This window comes from Panonychus citri, unplaced genomic scaffold (genome assembly GCF_014898815.1).
Source record: "Panonychus citri isolate SS breed McGregor unplaced genomic scaffold, ASM1489881v1 Contig00129, whole genome shotgun sequence".
NCBI classification, from domain to species: Eukaryota; Metazoa; Arthropoda; class Arachnida; order Trombidiformes; family Tetranychidae; genus Panonychus; species Panonychus citri.
In genome coordinates, this window is record NW_026515534.1 from 70,873 (window position 1) to 93,603 (window position 22,731).

Consider the following 22,731-nt stretch of genomic DNA (forward strand, 5'->3'; position numbering starts at 1 on the left):
TCGTAATGGTCTCAACTTGAAGCGATGGGAACTCATACATCTTGGTCGTTATATTTCGATGATGGTTAAAGGTACTGCAGAAGAGATCGAAAACATCGACGAGCTTTCGATAGCTAAGCTTAATTCTGGTGACCTACAATGTGAAAAACGTTTCTCCAAGTTGAAAATTGAGTCTAAATACTTCAACACTCTTGACAGACTCATTCCTGGTATCGCCCTGTTGCATGAATTTGTTAAGGATCCTCTTGGTAAATATCCAGCAACATTATTACAACAATCATGCTTATTCTCAACCTTGATCAACGATAAAGATCGAAATCCTCTAATTAAATGGGAGGAAGAAGAGTGTCTTGAACCCGGTAAACTCACGGAAGAGCAAAGGAGTATCATCAATGGGAAAAAGGAAGAGCTTTACCAGCTTTATTCAACTTCCTTCGGAAAGGTGGGAGGCTTGTCAACTAACTTGGCTTCCTTTGGGGATTTAATTTCCGGAGGTATCGATAAAGATCTAGCTGATTTTTTCAAAGAGAATCAGATTATGTTTCGTTCTCTTGTTATTGTAATCAAAATGATTTTTGAATAATTTATTCAGTTTAACATTTCATTACATACAATAAACTTCAACCTTAATTGAAATATCTTTTCTTTGTGATTGTTCTTTTAAAAACAAAAAAATGATTTCAAATATCTGTGCCTTTTTTGATGTTCAGGGGTTTCATGTTAATGACACTTTTCTACCTCGTGAGATGGCTTTACTGAGTGAAAGTTCAACAGTTCATTTCTCTATTAATCATCGTCGAAGGCTATCAGATATACCAAGAGAATTTACGTGGTCAGTTAACAACGAGACTCAGGTTATCCATGGACTATCATTTGAATGTGATGGAAATGGTTTAGGCTACAATCAAGCAACCAGCCTTCTATCAACATTTTATGGTAGTTCTACAAATCGAGATAAGTTTTTGATGGGTTACACATCGCCAGATGCTGAAGGTGTACTTCGAAGAATGGCCATACCAAGGATAAAGGTGAATATGGGAGCTGAGGCATTTGGTAAGCCTTGTCAGCTTCACCCACCAGAGTCTCGTTATTCGTGTGCATTGAAAACTGTGGTCCAACTTTGGCGAGAATATCCGATGAACTGATCAAAATCTATGAAGTCAACCAACTAAGTTTGTATCTAAATAAATAAATAAACTGCATCACAAAAAATTTTCTTTGTCAAAACCATTTACTTTTTAAAAAAAAAAACGGAAAAGAAAACGCGATTTTTTTGTCTAGAATCAACATTAATCTGACAAAAAAAATCCTCTATTGAGAGATAACAGTGAGATCACATTTTTCGCTTTTATTCAAATTTGCAACTTCTGACGACGTATCAATAACAATAAGATCATCTACAGTGATAAACAAGTTGATAGATGTAATTCACTGATTGTGTATAATTATTTTCAGAAGAGGAAAATTTAATAAAAAAATTGAATAAAATTCTCTAAAATTCAATTCATTAATTTTAATTTCTGAGCCCGGTTCCGCCCGGTGTGGACACTTTGCTCTAATCATCTACAGTGATAAACAAGTTGATAGATGTAATTCACTGATTGTGTATAATTGTTTTCAGAAGAGGAAAATTTAATCAAAAAATTGGGTAAAATTCTCTAAAATTCAATTCATTAATTTTAATTTCTGAGCCCGGTTCCGCCCGGTGTGGACACTTTGCTCTAATCATCTACAGTGATAAACAAGTTGATAGATGTAATTCACTGATTGTGTATAATTGTTTTCAGAAGAGGAAAATTTAATCAAAAAATTGGGTAAAATTGTCGTAAATTTAATTAATTCATTTTAATTTCTAAGCCCGGTTCCGCCCGGTGTAGACACTTTGCTCTAATCATCTACAGTGATGAACAAGTTGATAGATGTAATTCACTGATTGTGTATAATTGTTTGTGAGAAGAAAAGTTTTTTCTAAAAGCAATATGATAATTGACAAATTGATCCTCAGAAGCATAAGCAAACACAAATTTTTTATTAAAATAAAATTATTGTCATTAAAATCATTGTTTCAATAGACTTTCGCTAAGATGGATGTAAGTATGATTCTAACAATAATTTCAAAACCAATTAGTTCATTTTAGCTTTTTTTCAGATTATTGAACGTGCAATTTTCTCTAGATTAAATGATCAATACAAAAGCCTTGTGGACGAGGCTGAAGATTTGGTTCGAAAAATTCACGATCTTGGCTTTGTCCAAGTTCTGTTATATACAATTGGAGATGCCACTATTGGTGAACAGATTCAGAGTATCAACTCGAGACCGATTCCTTCGCGATTCCATCCTGCTTACTCTTTTGTTTGTGAGTTAATTGAAATTGATATTTTAATTGTACAGATTCGACATGTCATATATTGCATGGCAAACGGCTTACCTGGTAATCGTTCAATTGTTCTAAACTGAGAACCATTATTCAATATTTGTAAAAGTTTATTGGGTCAAAAAGACGATGAAGATGAAATTACATTAATATTGGATTCATTTAAGTCACAGATTTTCAATTCAATAATTCTCATATAGTCTACAAGATGGTTATACATTGTTACAATGGTATCGGATTCAAACAACGTCTTAAAATGTATCAGATGTTCACTCAGTAACTCGATATCCTCACAACAATGATTTCCTCCGAACTGACCGTCTGTTGATGTGATTCTGTATACACAAGATCTCGACACTTCTCTTCGACGTTCAATATCAATAACCATATATTTAATTCTTCTTTTTATGAGTGAGAGCTCAACATTTCTTTGAATTCGCCACAGAACAAATTTTAAATTTCTCAATATCTTTTTGTAAAATTCCATAACTTCTTTAACATATGAACGAAACTGTTTTGATTTTAATTATTGAAATAAATGAACTAAAAATTGAATTAAATTGTTTTTAATTGTTTCCATTAATTAAAACAGTTGCACTTCAATTGCGCGTGAGTGTAACTAATCATTGTGAATACAAACACGCCTAATCAAATTATGCTTATTTAGATTCATTCTGTTGTCAGCCAAATAGATAAAATTCATTCTGTATGTGAAATGGATGAACAGGTAAGTTTTTTGTTTGAAACTAATTTTTCTGAAACTAATATTTTCTTTGCCTAAATTATTCAGTTGTTCAGGTGCCGATCTTGTCCAGCCGTTTTCGATGACCTTAGTGATTTTATCAATCACTCTTGCTGCGACAACGATGAACTCAATGACTTGAATATCTACCTATCAAGTGATTTATTTCACGAGTCTTCAATAGCTCCACCACCACCAAAACCACTATCACCGTCATCATGTCACTCTCTACCAGTACAACCACCATCACCACCATTAGCATCAACATCAACATTTATATCAAGTAATCAACTGGAAACTTCAGAGGATTTAGAATCGATCAACGAGTTAATTGGCAAGTGTAACAACTGTAATTTATTTATTGAGAGCTTCATTGATCTTTTGAATCATAACTGTGATCTGACTGGCCCATCAACTAGTGAGTCGATAGAAGATGTCACTATGAACATTGACAATTTATGTTGTCCGAAATGTAATATGATTTTCTCATCTATTGAGACACAACAAAATCATATAAAAGTTTGTGGGTTAACAATATCACCTGTTGTGCAAACTAATGTTGTTGAACTTTTCAACTTCTTGCTCACCAAAAAAGCATTTCGATCAAAGTATCGTCTATATTCAAGACAGTTTGACAAATGTTACACTCTAGAGGATCTTCAAAAAACTACTCAACCTGATATCAAGCTGTTAATCAAAGAGGTATCAGAAGAACTTGGACCGTTGAAAATATCCTTTTCTATCAACATTGTATTTGAAAAACTTGGAACAAAGGAGTTTATTACATCATATATTCATTCAATCTTCAAAATCTACCTAAGTGAATGTGATGACTTGACTCAACTGCTATCGGATAGCTTTGCAGAAATTCAAAGTATAATTGACCATTACACAGAAAGAGGTAGCGGATTCATCATTGTTTGTATCTCTGCTCTTGATGTATATATCGCTTCATATCAACCTCACCATGGTGGATGTAAGCTACAAAAATTGCCACCACAACTGACAACCAAAAAATGTTTTGTCACCCTCAACTGTAATACAAGTTGCTTTATGTATGCAATTCTTGCGAGTATATATGGAGTATCTGACAAGCACAGGACCAGTAAGTATCGTAAATACTTACGAGCTCATAACTTCTCCAAGTGGATAGGTGATGTTTCATTAGATCAAATAAATGGTTTCGAAAAAGCGAATGAAATATCCGTTAGTGTTTTTTCATATAACTTGGAAGGAAAATACATCATCCCTCTACGAATTACAACAGAAAAGAAGAAAAACCATGTTAAATTACTTTTATATGCTGACCATTATTATCCCATCTCAAACTTACGCAGAGCCTTGAATAGTAGGACAAACCGAAGGAGATATCATTGTGAAAGGTGTTTACATGGATATGATAGAGCAGAAAAACTTGCCACTCATTTAGTTGACTGTGAAAATAGGGCCGTTCAAAGAGTGAAAATACCATTGTTAACACGAGAGGATCCACTGGTCAACATCGTCAAGCGGAACCTTAAGAAGGAGAGTAAACATCCATTCGTAATTTACGCTGATTTTGAAAGTGTCTGTATACCAACCGGTGATTCCAGAAAAGTGTCAAGACATGAACCAAGTAGTTATGGTTATATAGTTGTGGACTGGAATAAGAAAGTAATCAAAAGTGATTTTAAACATGGAAAAGATATCATAAACGATTTCTTGTCCAGCATTAAACATACTGAAAAATGGTTGACTGTTTACTTGAAAGAAAATGCTAGTAAACCTCTGGCGATTACAGATGATATTGAGGAAAGTTTTTCCCTCGCATCTAATTGTTGGATTTGTGATGGCTCACTAGGAGGAGACAAAGTTAGAGATCATGATCATTTCACTGGTAAATACCGCGGAGCTGCTCATAATATATGTAACATCAACTATGCAATTCCAAAAAGGATACCAATTTTCTTTCATAATCTAAAAAATTATGACAGTCATTTACTAATCACTGGTATGGACAGTAAAACTTTCTCAACTAATATTACGATCATCCCACAGACTATGGAAAAGTATATTGGATGGTTTGTGGGAAATTTAGCTTTTCTCGACTCTTATGCTTTTTTACCTGCTAGTCTAGATACTCTATCAAAAGACTTAAGTTTGTACGAGAAAGAAACATTTTTACGTCAAGAGTGGAAAAGTTGCGATCTTACAGACCTTCTTGATAAAGCTGCTCTTCCATATGAATATCTAGACTCTTTTGATAGGTATAATGAGCAACAACTACCAAAGATTGAGTCGTTCTATTCATCTCTTACGGATAAAAATATTTCGATTGAAATGTATGAAAGATTACAACGAGTTTGGAAGCAGTTTAATTGTGAAAATCTTGCAGATTTAATCGATATTTATCTACGTTTGGATGTATATCTACTAGCTGCCGTTTTTGAAAACTTTAGAGAAACAAGTTTGAATGACTTTGGTATCGATCCTCCACACTACATGTCAGTACCTGGCTTATCCTTTGCATCAGCCATCAAGATGTTAAAAGTATCGCTCAAGATATTCACAGATCTTGAAATGTATATGATGATCGAAAATGGGATAAGAGGTGGATTCACTACGGTTGCAAAGAGACATGTGAAAGCTAACAATCGTTTACTCAAATCGTATGATGGTGGTGAACAGACTTGGCTACTTTATCTAGATGTTAATAATTTATATGGCAAAGCTATGTGTGATGTCTTACCGATCGGTAATTATAAATGGACCAAGCCTTGTGATCTAGAGTTTTTTTTGACAATTCATGATGAAGCTGAAACTGGTTATATTCTCGAAGTTGATCTTCTCTATCCTGAGACACTTCATAACTTACACAATGATTTCCCTCTCGCTCCACATAAGCTTGTGATTTCAGATGAGATGTTAAGTCCTACGGCTAAAAAAATTCTAAAACAACTGGAACAACGTTCTACCAAAACCGAAAAATTAGTGGCTACTTTTCTACCCAGAACTCGTTATGTTATCCACTATCGGACTTTGAAGTATTATATTGCGAAAGGAATGCAAGTGACAACAATACATCGAGCCATTTCTTTCAATCAAAAACGATGGCTATCTCCATACGTCAATCTCTGCACTGAAAAGCGGAAAAGAGCTTCCTCCCCTTTTGTTTCATCTCTTTACAAGCTCTTTGTCAACAGCAATTATGGTAAATTGATGGAAGATAAAAGAAAAAGAGTTAAAGTTGACTTGGTTACATCGGATGCAATGGCAGCAAGAAGAGCCAGGAAGCATTTGTGTAAAAACATGAGAATACTTGCGGAAGATAAAGTGCTGTTTCAAATGTTACCGGATACTGTTGTGCTTGACAAACCCATCATTGTTGGTTTTACCGTACTAGAGTTGGCCAAGTTACATGTTTACCAGCTTTACTATGACAGATTCAAATCTTTTTACGGCGATAAAATCTGTTTGGTTTACTCTGATACCGATTCACTTTTAGTTGAGATAAAGACTGAAGATTTAGTTTCCGATATGAAGTTTTTTTCGGACATAATGGACTTCAGTGATCTTCCCATTGATCATTGTTTGTATAGTGCTGTCAATAAGAAAAAAATTGGGTGTCTTAAAGATGAAATGAGCGGTCAAGTCATCGAAGAAGTTGTTGCTTTGCGACCTAAATTGTATGCAATCAAAACAGAGAATGAGGTAAAAAAGAGAGCTAAAGGAGTTCAAGGTGTTGTTGTTAAGAATCAGTTAACATTCGATGATTATAAAAATACTCTTTTCGATGTTAAAACTGTTCGAAAGTCAACTCGTAGACTTGGCTCTGAAAATCACATTATACATTTATATGTTGATGAAAAAATCGCTCTTTCCCCTTTTGAAGATAAAAGATACCTTACTGACTCTGTAAACTCTCTTGCTTATGGTCATTATTCAATAAATCAATAACTTAATCAATTAATGTGATTTCTTTTGTCTCGCGGTATGAAAGATATCATTCAACTCGCGATTTAGTTGAAATCCTTGTTAACGCGAAATCCCGCTGATCGTTGGTTTGCTTGATATCGCGAGATCAAGCCCCGCCCGCTCAGTTGAAGACGCAGAGAATCTTTAGTTTTCTTTTGGTCTTTTAATTAATCAAAGTTAATAGTTTTCTATAAATCAAATGGTCGTTTTTTAAATGGTGACAGATTTTGAGTAAATGGAAAAATGATTTTTTGTTAGTCATGAGAACAAATAGTAGACAATAATAGCCGCAAGAAGTTGAATCATCTCCTTGGTATTTTGATTTGGATATTTCATAAAACGAACAGTTTCTTTCTATGAATGACAATATTTCTGGTGGCGGTTCTCGTCCAAAAGAGTCGAAATATATAGCTAAACGATTCCTACTTATGTAGACAGAAACCCAATGTGAACCAGGTTGGTGTGAAGGATCTAAATTTATAATGTAATTGATTGGTAGCTCTGAGACTAGTATTGGTAAATTGTCAATTGAATAAACACCACCAAAAGACTTCGTACCTGACAATACAAATTCTAGATCACTTGATGTTAACATGTTTTTTAACCTCTTTTTAGTAGTCAATTACAACGGTTCTCTCTCTATCAACTGTTACCAAATTATCAAATTGTCCAAGTACAATAAGTTTAACTTGTTTTTTCAATGTCTTGGAAAATCGAATCTCACATCTTATAGACCCTCTTCTCAGTAGGTTAAGTGTACCAGTCTCACCACCCAATGTACCATCACTACTTAGATCAAAAGCGAATAGACAATACATTGACTTGTACTTGTCATAATCAATGTCACATTGAGGGATTCCATCGTCTTGACCAGTGTAGCGATATAGATTTACAAATTCTCTCATATATAAATTTCCTTCAAAGTCAGGTTGATAGGGTACTGTAGGTACATGGTTACCATCAACATTTAAGGCTAAATGAGAAACTGAAAAGTTATCAAAGTTAAATGGGTTTGATTGTCTATCACCAGAGAACGATTCCTCATTTACAAAGCCTAAAATAATTCGTTTGGGTAGAAATCCATTGAATAAATTTTCAACTGTTATCATGTTAACATCCTTCGTTATAGTAAAGTTTTTCATTTCATTTCTTATTATAAAATATTTGGCCGGAACTTTGTTAAGGGTAGATATGAGTGCAGATTGTGCATCTGGAAATAGTTTAACTCTTCTAATGAATAGAGATAAACTTGTTATTTTTGTTTTATACGTTTCTGTGTCAGCTTCAGTTGTTGTCCAAACGGGAAAGGTCAACGGGCTACGAGTCAACTTGAAAACCATAGGCATGCCATTGACCATCAGTCGGTCTTGTTGACAAACGGGTAAATGTAAACGAAAAAATAAATCATAGGTTCGGCTTGCCACTACAAATTGAGGTTCTTTTTTGGATAAATTACCCATATCCACTGGGTTGGGAAACTTATAAAGAAGGTCTTCAAGGAAGGCTTGATAGTGATACATGTTTGAAGCTTGACAGAGATTAACACCATTGAGAAACAGATCTACTTGTTCAAATAGTGCATTTCCAAAATTGCGAGCCATCATTGCCTTGACTGCATTTTTCGTTGGCTCTCCGGTTGCGTCAATTATTTGTACTTTCATGTGTATCATAGTTGCTGCCATGTCTGTCATGTCTTCTGAGGGTGGAACTGCAATTTCATAGACAAGGCTACTTTCTAAACTTGCTGATGGTCTATATTCAGTTTCATAGCTTGACTCTATTGTTACTTGTGTTGAAGGGACAGTAAATAGAGTGAGTTCACTTTTTCCCGCAGGGTTAGACTCCACATGTAGATATTCCATTATCCAAATATATCCTTCTTGGTCTTTCTCTTCCTACTTTTAGATATTTTTCGTCGTTTTGATCCTTTCTTATTCTTCCTTCGCTTCTGGACTCCTGACACTGAAGATCTTTTTCTCTTTCTATTTCTAGCAGCATTAGATTTCATCAATTTCTTATATGCCTGTAATCGCAAGTTACCTGAACCTTTTTGGTCTAGTAGCTGGTTAACTTTAGCAATAGACTGTGTTGTTGCACTTCTAAGCCCTTCTTTAGCTCTCTCTTTTAATGCTTCTTTAAACCTCTTTTTCTCTAATACATCAGCGCCGATATTGACACCAGTACGTAAAAATTGTTTTCCTAAAAATTTCAATATTGGGATTCCAAATCTACCAATTAAGCTACCTATTCCATATCCACGCTGATATGGTGAACCTTTGAAGACGCTTATATCACCGAAACCACTTCCTACTTGAGAAGCAAAAAATCTTTGAAGATCTGACTCACAAGAACAATGAACTTTTCTAGACATTTTCACTGTTTTCAAATTTTATTGTTTGTAATTTCTTATACAACTTTCTTTAAATGTAAGCCAATACAAACTCGACCTGAATTAAATTTAACTTGTTCTCCAGTCTCATCGCTCAAGATGAAGTTAATATCTTCCATTCGATTTGATCTAAGTGGGTAATAGTGAGGCTTGATGAATCTCTCGTGAATAATTTGCTTTTTTTCGTCACCTCTTAGTGGCAGAACACGAAGGACTCTCGCTGACTTATCTCCAACAAAGTGTTCAGACACGATGTCTGAGTTCACAAACATCAAGTGAGGCTGGAAATCTAAAGCAGCAGGCTTCTCTGCAGTCATACTAACCTCATTTGTCGTTAGTAAGCGACCGATTTTATCAAGATATCCATAAGCATCGAAACCAAGAGCAGAAAGAAAGGCTGAATCATTAAAATGAGGTACGATTATTCTATTATCTAAGTAACCTCTGTGTACGGTTATTTTCCCGCCAACCAGTTCAATCAAAGGAACTTTATCATCTTCGCTTATAGTCAATTCATTCTCGACCAATGGTTTGAATTTGTATAATTGTCTTCTTACTCTTTCAATATCATCAAGTAACTGATTTTTCTCTGTTCTTTGCTTGTTCAAATCTTCATTCAATCTAACAACTTCAATAGCTAAAGAATCATGCTTTTCTTTCAGTTCTTTGAGTGTCACCTCAACTGCAGTTTTTTCCGTTGAAATAGCTTCAACTTTTTGATTTAGATTGTTAAGCTCATGCTTAGGTACAAGTGTAGCTATTTTCTCTCTTAGTTCAATTTCACTTTTCTGTAAATTTTCAACTTTTTCCCTCGACTCTTTCAGATATTGTTGATATACTTTCTCTCTCTCTTCCATTAAGTTAGCTTTGTCTGCATAAGTCTTAGACTCGTTTTCCATTTGCTCATTTAATTTTCGTAGCTCTGCCTCTTGTTCCTGCTTACAACGTTCCAACTGCAATTCAAACTCAACCGTTTTCTCAGATTTTGTTGCTTTAGATTCATTTAAATCTTTCTCGATCTTTTTTATCTTTATGTCAGTTTCCTCTTTCATGTTATCATATTGCCCTTGCAAGCTAAGAAGATTGGCATCACGCTGACTTTTGAGGATCTCCAGTTCTGCTCTTAGTTTCGAGGCTTCAACTCGTTTGGCAATGGCATCAGTTTCCCATCCTTTTGTTCTGGCCAATGCATCTTTTAATTCTTCTTTCAGATGAAAAATCTCAGCATCTTTGTTAGGCTGCTTTTCAAGTTTTGTTATCTTTTCGGTCTGATCAGCTAACATTTTTTGAGCTGTCTTCTTGTACTTATCGAAATCATCTTCGATTACAATTCTTGCAGCTAAATTTGCATTTATAACTTCTACTTGCTTGTTTCTCTCGGAAACTTCAGTAGAGAGTGAGGCAATTTCTTTCTCCTTTTCTGTCACTTTTCCACTCATTTCATCAATTTTTTTCAGAAGCTCTTCAAAGGCTGCTAAACCTTTGCTCTTAATCTCTTTTAAATGAGATAATTTTTCTTCAGTCGTAAAATTTGAGCTTTCCGTTTTCAAAAGGTTATTGATTGATTCCATTATATCTCTTTTAGGCCGTTTCGATTTAGTAGTGTTATAATGTTTCCTCATGGCTATATTAATTTTATCGATTATCGCTCTTTTATCATCATTTGCTTCCAACATTACGTCTAATTTAACTTTTTGTCCGAATCCATCGATCAGCAAATGGACAGATAGGCTTCGAGCCGTTGCGCTTATGTCTGATGGATAGAAAATCTCCTGAAGACCAACTAACCACTCACCACTTAGGTCAATTGGTCGAGCTAAACGATTAGAAAATTTTGTCAAAGTGTTTTGAGGGAATACATCCATTGAAGCATTTGATACCGCTTCAATAAAATACTCTTGAGGTTGGTTCCACATCTTGAACCCACTGATTGAATTTGCTTGGATAATCTCGCCACTTGACAAAGTACTCTTTTTTCTTTGTATTAGGGTTTATTCTTGTTCTTATTATTTTCTCGATCTGATATAAACTTGGTTCAATAGCTGGTATAAGTTCATTGTGGTAGAAAATCGAAGTGATTGCTTCTCCAGCATAATCTTCTAACCAATAGATCCATCCTTGTGCTGTCCTCTTGTGTCTGTTTATAGTAAATATCTCTAACTTGAAGTTCCTTTTAGCTCCTTTCTCAAAAATACCTTTTTCTCGCCTTATTCGTACTTTTGAACCAATAGCAAACGGCTTATAATTTACATCAACCCTTGGATGACTTTTCCGTATATTTTTCAAAACCAATGAAGAATTTTCAGGGCCTACTTCGGCAGGTGCCATACCAATGGTCCTATGGAAAGAATTATTATAAGATTCAACTATCTCATCAAGAACATTTATGAACTTACCGCTATTCACATGATGTAAATAGCGATAAATACGAGCTCTTAAAGTTCCGTTAAATCTTTCAACAATCGCACATTTTATTTTTCCATCGGTAGCGTAAAAGTGATTTATCTTTTTCCGTTTCATTAGAGCTTTGAAAGCAGAATTTTTGAACTCTTTACCTTGATCACTTTGCAGTTTTTCTGGTACCCTGTTATTTATCAAGATATTTTCCACTGCCTGAACAACTTCAGGTCCTGTCTTCTTTTTTATCGGTTGTGACCAGGCAAATCTACTAAAACAATCAATCACATTTAGTAGGTAACGATAACCATCATTATATTGGCTAACCCATGACATGTCCATCAAATCTATTTGCCATTGTTCATCAATTTTGTCAACTAAGATTGGTAGTCTAGGGAATCTATTTTTATTCTGCTTGAAAAGAGAATATGTTTCTTGTTTTTTCAACCATTTTTTTACATCTTTTGACTTGACAGTTGGATCAACTTTTCGGATTCCCATAAGAAGTCGATTCACTCCTCCAAATGATCCTATCGCTTTCGGCGAGTAATATTCTCTCTCATAACGTTTGAAGCTTTCAGCCATGTTATGTTCACTGTTTTTAATTTCTCAAGTGCTTTAGGATTAACAATATAGCTCAAACACTCTCGACAACTTTCTTTTATGTACTTTAAAACTTCTGTCGTTCCATTTGGTGCTCTTCCAGAGTAGTTTTTTGACTTTAAGTATTCAACAATCCTTTCAATGTCACTACCTTTAATCTTACCATCGTCACTCATTATTTTATTATCAGCGCCAACTAAATCACTCTCTTTTTTCAACAATGATAGTAGATCGTTGTCTACAAGACTTGTTCGGCTTAGTGTCGATGACTGTCGCCTATGAAATGGACCTTGAGATCCTGTTGGTGTTTCGTCACTTTCCTTATTGTATGTGTTGTCTAAAGTAGTGTGAAATGAATCTTCAGAGTCGTCGGATTTCACATTGTTTTCGTCCAAGCTTTCATTCAACTCTTTTTTCATATCTTGGTATATTCGATACCTGGATTTTAGTTCATTCCTAAGACGACTCTCGTCTTTTTCTTTTACCTTTTCTTTTTTTATGTCATCCTTCATCATCATTTGATTGATTAATTTAATTTTTACACTACTAGGTAAATCTGAGTTCATAATAGGGTCAAAGTCTATTTGTTTCTTTTTCAAATTACTGTTATATTGATCTTCAGGAATCAATATCATGCGAGTTATTGTATTCATTTTTCTATTTGTTTTACAAGTAGATTTGCGAGAATGGTTATAGCTGGAACTAATAAGCCTTTTAAGAGTCCACCTTTTTGAATTAAAATTCTTTTGGCTTTTTGACGATTTATTTTTCCACTAATATTTCTGATCTCGTTTTTGAATCTTTTCACACGAGCTTTTTGCTTTGCTGTTAAATGAATGTGACCTTTCAAGATTTTACGAGCTATTTCTTTTATAACTTTCATTACATTACATGGACATGATTGAATCAATCTTTTTCTCTCCTTTATTTTCTTTGCTTTGCTCAGAATTTTCAGAGCTGGTAAAACTTCGATTGCTTTTGAAACAGACATTTTCGTTTGATCCAATTTTATTTAGTGTTTCTTATACAGCTAAATTTGATAAGCATAAATCACTTCTTTTTCTCCTAAAACGTCCGTCAATAATCTGACTTCATCCGGTGTGTCTGGTTTACAATCAATGAATAAATAAGAAAAAGCGCTTATTGTTGCATGCTCAAATATTTGTCTGAACTGTTGTGATCGTCCTGGGAACATTTGTTTAGCTAACATGGATGAAATTGATTTATCTCTTGGGTTTTTAAAGAGAACAATATAATGAGAGTTCAAAGATATATTTCTTGCTTCACCACCTTTCATGAAAAAGTTTTGAACAAGTAAAATAACAGAAAGGTTTCTATGGTGACTTCCTTTCGTGAAAAGCTGAGAAACTAATCTTGAATTGGATGATTCATGCATCAAATCATCAATTATTATTAAATGAGCTTCTTTTCCATCGATTTTATCAAGAAAACTTTCTGGTAGGCCTTTAATGAACTTTACACTTTCCATCTCATTAAAAATCGGTTGATATTCTGCGTAAAAATAGGTGATCAATGTTGGAACTGGATTAATGACTTTATCCCTATTTTCAATTAGTTTCTTAACCCAAAATGATTTGCCACATCCACTTGGACCAGACACCATCATTGTGAACGGATGCTTCAAGTAAATTGAATACATTTTTATATGATTATTTCTCTTTATGATTTTTCCAATCTTATTTATTTCTTTTCCATCTTATATGTTTGAAGTTTGTTAGAGTTGTTATAAGATAAAAGCTAATTATTGAATAGATAAATCTCAGTTAATTTATTTACTTCAGAATCGTAAAGATGTTAAAACACAAACTGCTCTAGTGCACAAATCTCAACTTTTTTGCTTCAGAGGCCTACGTTAATTTATTCAATTTGCTCCAGAAGCGTACGGTTATACACTACTCACAATGATTAGCACTTTCACAATTTAGATAATCCGTCAATTCCATAAAAGTTACAAATGAGATAATAAACAATTACAATTCAATTTTAAGCAATAAAACACCAAAGCAAAAAAAACATTTAAAATGGAAAAACTTTACAAATGAACTTTTGAAATAATTTGTTGTTTCCTTCATGCAACTATGAGTGTTTCTAATAGTTCCCAAACCAACCGATGTGATAGTTGTTAATAACTGTACTTTAACCAGTTCATTAGTAGTGGAAATAAATTTGGTGTGAAAACAATTTAAAAACAAATAAACAGTTGAAGTTGATAAATTGTCGGTTCACTTTGAATCATCACGAATGATTGTTTTGAGATAAATTTTGTTGATTAAACATTGGATTGTATTGATACACTAATCATTTTGATGTTTGTTTAGCCACTGAGCATCTGTGAATCTTAATTGAGCACCGTCTAAGAAAAAAATGACCACAATGGCCACAGAAAACGGCGAAATTTGTGTGGAGACTCTCGAAATGGTCCAACCAGGAGCTTCGAGAAGCATAAAACCTATCACAAAGCGGGCATTTGACCTTTCCATGGGCATCTTCATAGGTAAGGCCGTCGAAGATTTTAGCCAATCGATTTACATCAATGTTGTAGAGTTTTCCTTGAGTCATTCCCTTGAGCACTCGTTTAGCAGTTTCCTTGGGTATTTCATGTAATAATAATTGCTCGAAATCGGATTCACCCCAAGGCTCTTTATTTTGTACATGAGAGAAAGTGTATGGATCTGGATTAACTTTTTTCGATTCTTCTAATCGTCGTTGAATATGCTCTATGTTTCCAACACGAATAGTTTCAGGAAAATTTTGCTCCATTAAATGTCCATCTTCGATCGTATTTCTATTGTAGAACCACATGTTCTGACTACCATCACGATATGGAATTCGTTTTTCGAGTTGTTCATCATTTCCTTGGACGAATTTCCCGGGTTTACTTTTATTCGAAAAGTTTGAATCTCTTTTAGCTCTTTTGGCCCTTCGAGGTTTGATTGTCTCAGTCTCTTCTTCTTTTAATTGTATTGATGATTTTTTTAAATCTTCTTTTTTCACTTTGATCTTTCTCGATTTCGTTGGCTTTAAATTACGTTCGATCATTTGTAAGGATCGTCTTAAAAATTTTATCGATTGGAGATTTAGGTTCAATTTAATAGAAATCGAGTCACTTACACTCTTAGCTAACTCAATTGATTGAACTAAATACTTTGTTTTTCCATGACTATCAACATCAACCTGAGGTAATTCATTATCGGGATCAGCTTCCGTTTTAATCAAATCGCATGGATCAATCTTAATATCGGTATAACTGTCACAAGAGGCCATTTCTTTTCCAGGGCTGGTCCTTTCATTTATTCGATCACTTGCCAATTTCGGCTTATTACTCGAGCTGTACAAATCACTTTCACAATCATCAATAACTTCAGATTTTATCAGAACTTTTGTTGATTCCATGATAATTGTAAAAGTTTCGAAGGAGAATATCAACAATTAATAAAACACCAAAGAAAAGGAAAAGTTCAAAACCATTAAAATTTAAAAAAGGATCGACTAATTGAATGTCTCAAGATCATAACTGATAAATCCACTAATTTATTTATAAGTAACTTGATTAGTCGGTTTAACTTTTTCTTGAACTCAAAAATTACTTGAATTGATTGTATCTAAGTAGATTCAATAATACAGTCAACAATTAATTTTGAGCAGTTATCATTAAGAGGACTTTGATAATGGTTTTATCGATTAGATATTTGATTCTTTGTCGCAATTGACTTTATTTACAAGTGAAACATTTGATTATTTACTTTTGAATTTCGATGTTTATTTTTCTGGACAATTGTGAATCCTCATTGGAGGAGTTCTGAGGTATAAATGGCCGCAGCGGCCACAGAAGCCAGCGAAATTTGAATGAATGCTTTCCAAATGTCCTATTACCGTCGCTCGACACCCATAAACTTTACCACAAAGAGGACATTTAGCCTTTCCACTTGGTTCTTCATGAATGAGACGAGTAAAAATTTGACTCAATCGATTCTGATCAATTAGATAGAGCTTTCCTTGTGACATTCCCTTGATTACTCGTTTAGCAGTTTCCTTGGGTATTTTTGGTACTAATAATAATTGTTCGAAATCGGACTCATCCCAAGGTACTTTGTTTTGCACATGACTGAAAACGTAAGGATCTGGATTAAGCTTCGTTGATGCTTGTAGTCGCTTATCAAGGTGATCTGTGGAATAGGAACAAATATTCACAGGGAAGTTTTGTATTTGTAATCGTCCATTTTCAATCAAATTTCTAGTGTAGATCCAAAAGTCTTTACGATTCTTAACGTTGAGTTCAAAGCGCTTCTCAAGTGTTCTGTTGATTCCGTCAATAAGTTTTCCTTCATTATGTTCATTCTCGAAGTTTGGATCTCTTTTAGTCTTTTTGTACATTCGACTTTCATTTTCACTTTCACTTTCGTCTGTAGATGATTGATGATCAGTCTTATCGTATCTCTTGATTGATTCCAAATAAGAATAAACTTTTGATTGCCATTTACGTTTAGTTGTTGACTGTGTTGACTCGAGACGATCTTCGACTAATTTCAATGATCGTCTAAGAAATTTGATGGACTCTCGATTTAGAGACAATTTAATACGAAAAGAATTATTCGTATCAATAGCAACCAAGGTGGATTCTACCAATGAATTAACCACTTCATGACCCTCGACATCAACCTGAGGTATTTCATTGTCAGGATCAGTTTCTGCTTCAATCCAATCACTTGGACTCATCTTAATTTTTGCATAACAATGATCACCAAAGGCCGTTAATTGACGAGGGTGGGTCGATGAGTTTCTCTGGTCAAGACAAGACAATCGCGATTCACTTAATTCATCACTTCCACAATGATTAGCACTTGCGACTTTAAGATAATTTGTTAATTCCATGATAATGATCAAAGTTACAAATGAGATGGTCAACAATTAATACTCAACAAATCACCAAAACAAAAAACATCCAAAACGAGAAAACTTTACAGATGGACTGCAGTAGTAATTGTTTCTTTCATACAACTGTGAGTGTTTCTTATCAACACATGTATCAACTGTAATTTGGGTAAAATCATCACCATTTTGCTAATCAAAATCTACTCGATTTAAAACAAGAAACAAATCAATTAAAATGCTATTAAATCAATACTAGTAAAGACAAACTGACGGATCACTTTGACCAATTATGATAATTGTCCCGCAGTGTAAATAAATTGTATTGTCTTTGATGCCGTGAATAACAAACAACTAATTGTAAGACAATTAAGTGTTGACATTCAAGGGTCATTTTTAAAATATGTAAGTAACAGTTGAAGTCTAAGATATTTAGTTTAAACCAGATTAATCGTTAAATCTCACTACCAAAATTACAATCAAGATTAACGATCATCTTTCAAAGATAATTAACCAAAAAAGATACACTTTATCTGATATAACAGTGATTTCACTTGAAGTAACAATATTTCCTTAATCTTTCCTCAGAGGATTAGTTTCATTGACCCGCGATTAGCTTAAAAGATGAATTTGCTTTTTTTAAGGAGATAAATATTGCTAATTATACAGCCACGAAAAATTAGATGAGAACAAAAATTATATCAATTGCGCATAAAGAGATAATTTAATCAAAATTAAAAGAAAATTTTAATTGATTTAAATGGAGAGTAATAGAAAAATGTAATCACAATTAGAAAAAAATTATCTCTCTGTGCTTATAAGGCATAATTTTTGTTCTCATCTCATTTTTCGTGGCTGTATAGACAATAACATAAAGTCGTTTTAGAGGAAATCCCTGCTGTATGATAAAACCGTTGTTTAATGATTGTTCCTTCATGATTCTATAGGATATTTACTTTAAAATTTTTTATAAAATGTTAAGAAAGAAATAGATAGAAGCTTAGTTAAATTTGTTCTCTCCTCTTTGCCTACGGCAATTTCGCATCTCTTTAACGCTAGTTTCTAATATCGGTACTAAGGAGGGTTTCTAACTTTTTCACTTTTCATTCTTTTTAGTTAAGAATCCAACTTCTTTTGGTCATAAAGTTTTGCACGAGCATTGCAAAAATGTCGTGCATAAATTTTACTTTTGATCAGCCAGACGGAAGTTATTGGAGGTCAAAGTTCCAAATTTGATACCTTATAGAATTAGTGTCAAATGTAACTCGATCCCATTGGAGTCATAATCATTATTACTCAAGAAAGCCTTTATTTAAATGTCTATTAGATTTCATTATAACAATTATCTGCAGAAAGTAATAACTCGGATAAGAAATCATAAGATAGTTCTTACAGCAGCAATTGTTTAAGGGCTTAAGTAGTTAGCTAAAGACCATCTCTGGGCCAAAGTGTCCATTCTGGACCAACATTCTGGACCATAAATTTCCACTCTGGGCCAAAATTTTTGGTGATTTTTTTGGCGCGAAATTTGAATAAAAAAATGAATGTAAATACGTGTATATATATAATTGAATGAATGGCTTTTTAATGAAAGGATTATTTCTGGTGCATCTAAATAATGATTTAAAGGCCTCGGCCTCGACCATCATGGTGAAACCATTGCTGTTTAATACTTGATTCGGAGCCCATTTTCCGGAAAATCCAATCAATGAAAGAGATTTCGGCAGCTCCATCTTCACCATCAGAAATTTGCAAAGAGGTTTTTGATAGCCAATTCTCTTGGAACAACTGGACATTCCTCTTAGTCTCAGCATTGAATTGGTCATTAATGGCCTTGCATTGCTCAACCAGTTCATCAATTTCGGAATTGAGATTCCGGGTGATTGTAGTTGCTCTCGCTGTGATCAGACGGTTGAGAGCATACTTGCAGATCCTTCTTACAATGAACTTCTTTCTCTCAGTAAGACTTGGGACCCTCTCAATTAACGAAAAAATTAAATTAATTTTATGATTGAGAGGACCTCTTTGATTGATGGAATTTCTGAAAAGAGATGAGAAATAAAATTAGTTGGCTTCAATAGGCTAATTCTATTGAAAGAATCTTTAGAAAAGGAAAATTGCCAAACAGTTAATGATATCTTCAAATGGTAATGAATTTCTAACAGGATGTTGACAAAAGTGACACTTGTTTAATGAGATCTGTTTCTTAAGCTTATTAAGAAATAAAAGACACCTGGTCGACAAATAGTTTCAGATGAAAATTGTATTTATCTTTTAAGACTTATTACGTTTGATCTTCAGGAAACCCATTTGCATTCTAACCATTTCCTTTTAAACATCAAATTCAAGCTTTTCTTTCATAAATTAGATTGTCTTTACTTCTATTTTAATTCATAACCATGAAAATAGCAAGAAATAACGGGCGAAGTATAATTATTCAGTCTATTTTAATGTCATACAAATTTAATAAGCAATCACTTTTCTTCGGGTTTGAAAATGGAAAAGGTATTCCTTTATCCAGAAAGATTAAACAAATAATATCTGTGTTGAGACATAAATCAATTGGAAACAACATTTGCAATAAATCTGAGACCATTTCTTGAAACTATTCCAATGCCTATTCATTATCCAGAAGGAAGGTGCTCTCACCTATTCAGATGAATTCAATAGTGGTCAGTGAACCAGTGGATTTCTATTTTTAATCAAAATTGTGTTACAAATGATTTAATGACCATTACTATTATTTGTACAATCAACTATGATTAATATCATCATTTATTTTATCCCGGTCTGGTGATTTTCGCGAACTTCATTGCCTTCATGCTCACAAATATTTAGAAATAATAATTTGTTTTCCCAAATCCCAGTGCATATTTTAAATAAAGGAGGTAATGTGTTGCATATCTTTCCCGCTTTTGGGGCAGTATCTACATTTCACCATTACACCATATTTAGCGTAAGTGTGCTTGAATTTCACTTGATCTGCCGGATAATGGTTTACCAATCCTGCATTCTTTGTATATACATTCCGAGTATTTTTTGGATGGTCCTCATTATATTGAATGTTTTTGAATTTTTTTGTGCATTTCGCTGGATTAATTTCCATTCCATCTTGAATAAGTTTTATGAAGAATCGTTTTCTATCATAAGGGTGGCGTCGGGACTTGGCGTTTCCATCCTTTTGATCACCAAAATTTCTTGACGCTTGCCTTCTTAATTGCTTGACACTGACCTCATCGACACATTGGGATCGGAATTGCGATCAACCTCCTTAGGTTCCACAGATTCAATTCTCCGCTGTTTTAACTGTTGCTTCGCTTGTTGTTGCGCTATCCACCAAACACTTCTCCCGCTTTTGTTGGAGTTTATTCTGTTCGCAATTCATGCCAATCTACTTCATTCTGCACATAGGCAAAGATTCAAGGATCTGGATTGAGTTGTCTCAAGGATTCTACATGCCGTCCAATGTGCAAAACTTCATTTGCATCAAGTTGTTTTGATTATGGCGATTCCATCACGCGTCTATTTAGTATAAAGAGTCAATTATAATACTAGAAGTTCGCACAGCATCCTATGACGATAGGAAATCGTTTTGCGAATTTTGGATCGTATCGATCACAGCTACTTTTCTGTCTTTCTTTCTTACTACTGTGTCATTTTTGCTTTTATCAGTCGATAATTGATAGTGGTCGATTTTATCTGATCCATTTAAAAGCTTATATTTCGCTTTTCTGTCATTACTTTTTCTAGCCTTAAAAGACTTTGTCCATCAATGCTCACTAATTTTCCAAGACCAATAAACACATTTCTTTGGTCACTTTCTTCATTATTTTCACAGTGTGTATCACTTCTCTCATCAGTTAAAAATTACATACACGGTGTAAAACACCGTGAATAGTGATCGTTTAAAAGGATTAAGAATATTAAAACAAGACTTGGGGATTATTAGGATAAGTGAGGTACAAGAACTGGTTCAACATGCCCATAAGTTCCATCGGGACGCATTGGTTTTCTGAAGCACCGCATTTTGCAACCGGGTTGAACAATTTTGTCGCCTCTTTTGTAAGAGTTAATGTGTTTCATCAAATTGTCTTCTTGCCCAGGAAAACACATGAACCCACAGAACTGGCACCGATAAACTAAAGCTCCTGATTTGGATTTATTCACAATTTTTTTGGTTTCATTCAGACAGGACTCATATGTTTGAATATTTGGGTCGACAGGTAACTCTGGAATTCATTCAAATGAGTCAAAAATGAGATCGCGAGTGTGGGTGACGAAGGTGGAGGTACACGTTGCTATTTTCTTGTTTGTATCTATTCCAAGTACTTTAACGTCCCAAACACCTTCACAGATGATCTTCAGCCTGATGAAGAGATGAGATTAAAGTTATATTACATCAAGTTATGTAACGATTTTCAACTGAGATCTACTTACTTTTCCGGTGGGCTCGGTTTCTTGGTCTGTATCAATATCACCTTCAGACAATTCCTCAGAAACTTCTGAATTGACAGTAGCCGGTGGAAGATTTTTTAGCTTTTTTTGCTTTATTAAGCGCTTAGACTAAAAAAGTAAAGAAAAAAATAGTAAATCAGTTGTATTATTTATTAATTAAAAATTCAAATAAATATTTAAATACACTCACCTTTGGTCTCTTGTTTAGAGCTTCTGGTTTCATCATGGAACTGGAGAGACTCAGAATTAAAATTCAAAAGATTCAAAGATTTAGAGAAAGATGAAATGAAATTGAGCTATTGATGATTATGATGGTTGATAAACTCATTAATCATTCACGGGGTAAAACAACAGGAATAATTAAATTTATGTTCGCTTTCACAAAAGATTGATAGCTTTGTGTAAATTAGTCTCTTTCCATTGTAAACAAAGATCATCTGATCATCAAACTTTTTCTCTTGATAATCATCACGGATTTATATATAAGTGTTATGAACATGAAAAGTGAAAAGTCTATTCAACTATCATCATCCTTCAATTTCAACAATCCAAAATATGAGCTTGGAGATGAAATATTCCACGAAAATGGTTCGCGTTATTTTTTTCTCGCAACAGGTGAGTTATTACATTGTCTCAGCTTTTTTATACTATTTTTTCTTTTATTTCTTTCATTTTCCAGCTATTGAAATTCGTTATCTGGAGCCATACATTGCTGATAGTTTCTCCATTTCTTCATCATGTATGGACAAATGGATCCAATCCGATTTAACCTCGAAGGAAGTCTAAGTGAATCTCGGATCAGGGGAGTCAACAGATCAAGCATCACCGTTTGATTCATCAAACTTTGTTCCGAAGCTGATATAACAGCTCAAAAAGGAAAATAAAACAAGATACTCGAAACTTGAATTCAAAGATTATTTGGTTAA

General features: G+C 33.9%; 4 protein-coding genes across 4 annotated transcripts; 1 reads left to right on the top strand and 3 right to left on the bottom strand.

The window, feature by feature from the left end:
* Positions 1-3,090: 3,090 nt before the first annotated feature.
* On the top strand, positions 3,091-7,053 carry LOC128390835 (uncharacterized). The gene is made up of 2 exons (XM_053350607.1): positions 3,091-3,102; positions 3,166-7,053. The coding sequence occupies exons 1-2, from the start codon at positions 3,091-3,093 to the stop codon at positions 7,051-7,053; spliced, it is 3,900 nt and encodes a 1,299-aa protein (XP_053206582.1).
* Positions 7,054-7,682: 629 nt separating this feature from the next.
* On the bottom strand, positions 7,683-8,933 carry LOC128390836 (uncharacterized protein F54H12.2-like). The gene has a single exon (XM_053350608.1). The coding sequence runs from the start codon at positions 8,931-8,933 to the stop codon at positions 7,683-7,685; it is 1,251 nt and encodes a 416-aa protein (XP_053206583.1).
* A 544-nt stretch (positions 8,934-9,477) lies between these two features.
* On the bottom strand, positions 9,478-11,325 carry LOC128390837 (uncharacterized). Its single transcript, XM_053350609.1, has one exon. It carries the CDS (start codon positions 11,323-11,325, stop codon positions 9,478-9,480), a length of 1,848 nt encoding a protein of 615 aa, XP_053206584.1.
* Positions 11,326-11,344: 19 nt separating this feature from the next.
* LOC128390840 (uncharacterized) lies at positions 11,345-12,358 on the bottom strand. Its single transcript, XM_053350610.1, has one exon. The coding sequence runs from the start codon at positions 12,356-12,358 to the stop codon at positions 11,345-11,347; it is 1,014 nt and encodes a 337-aa protein (XP_053206585.1).
* Between the last annotated feature and the right edge of the window lie 10,373 nt (positions 12,359-22,731).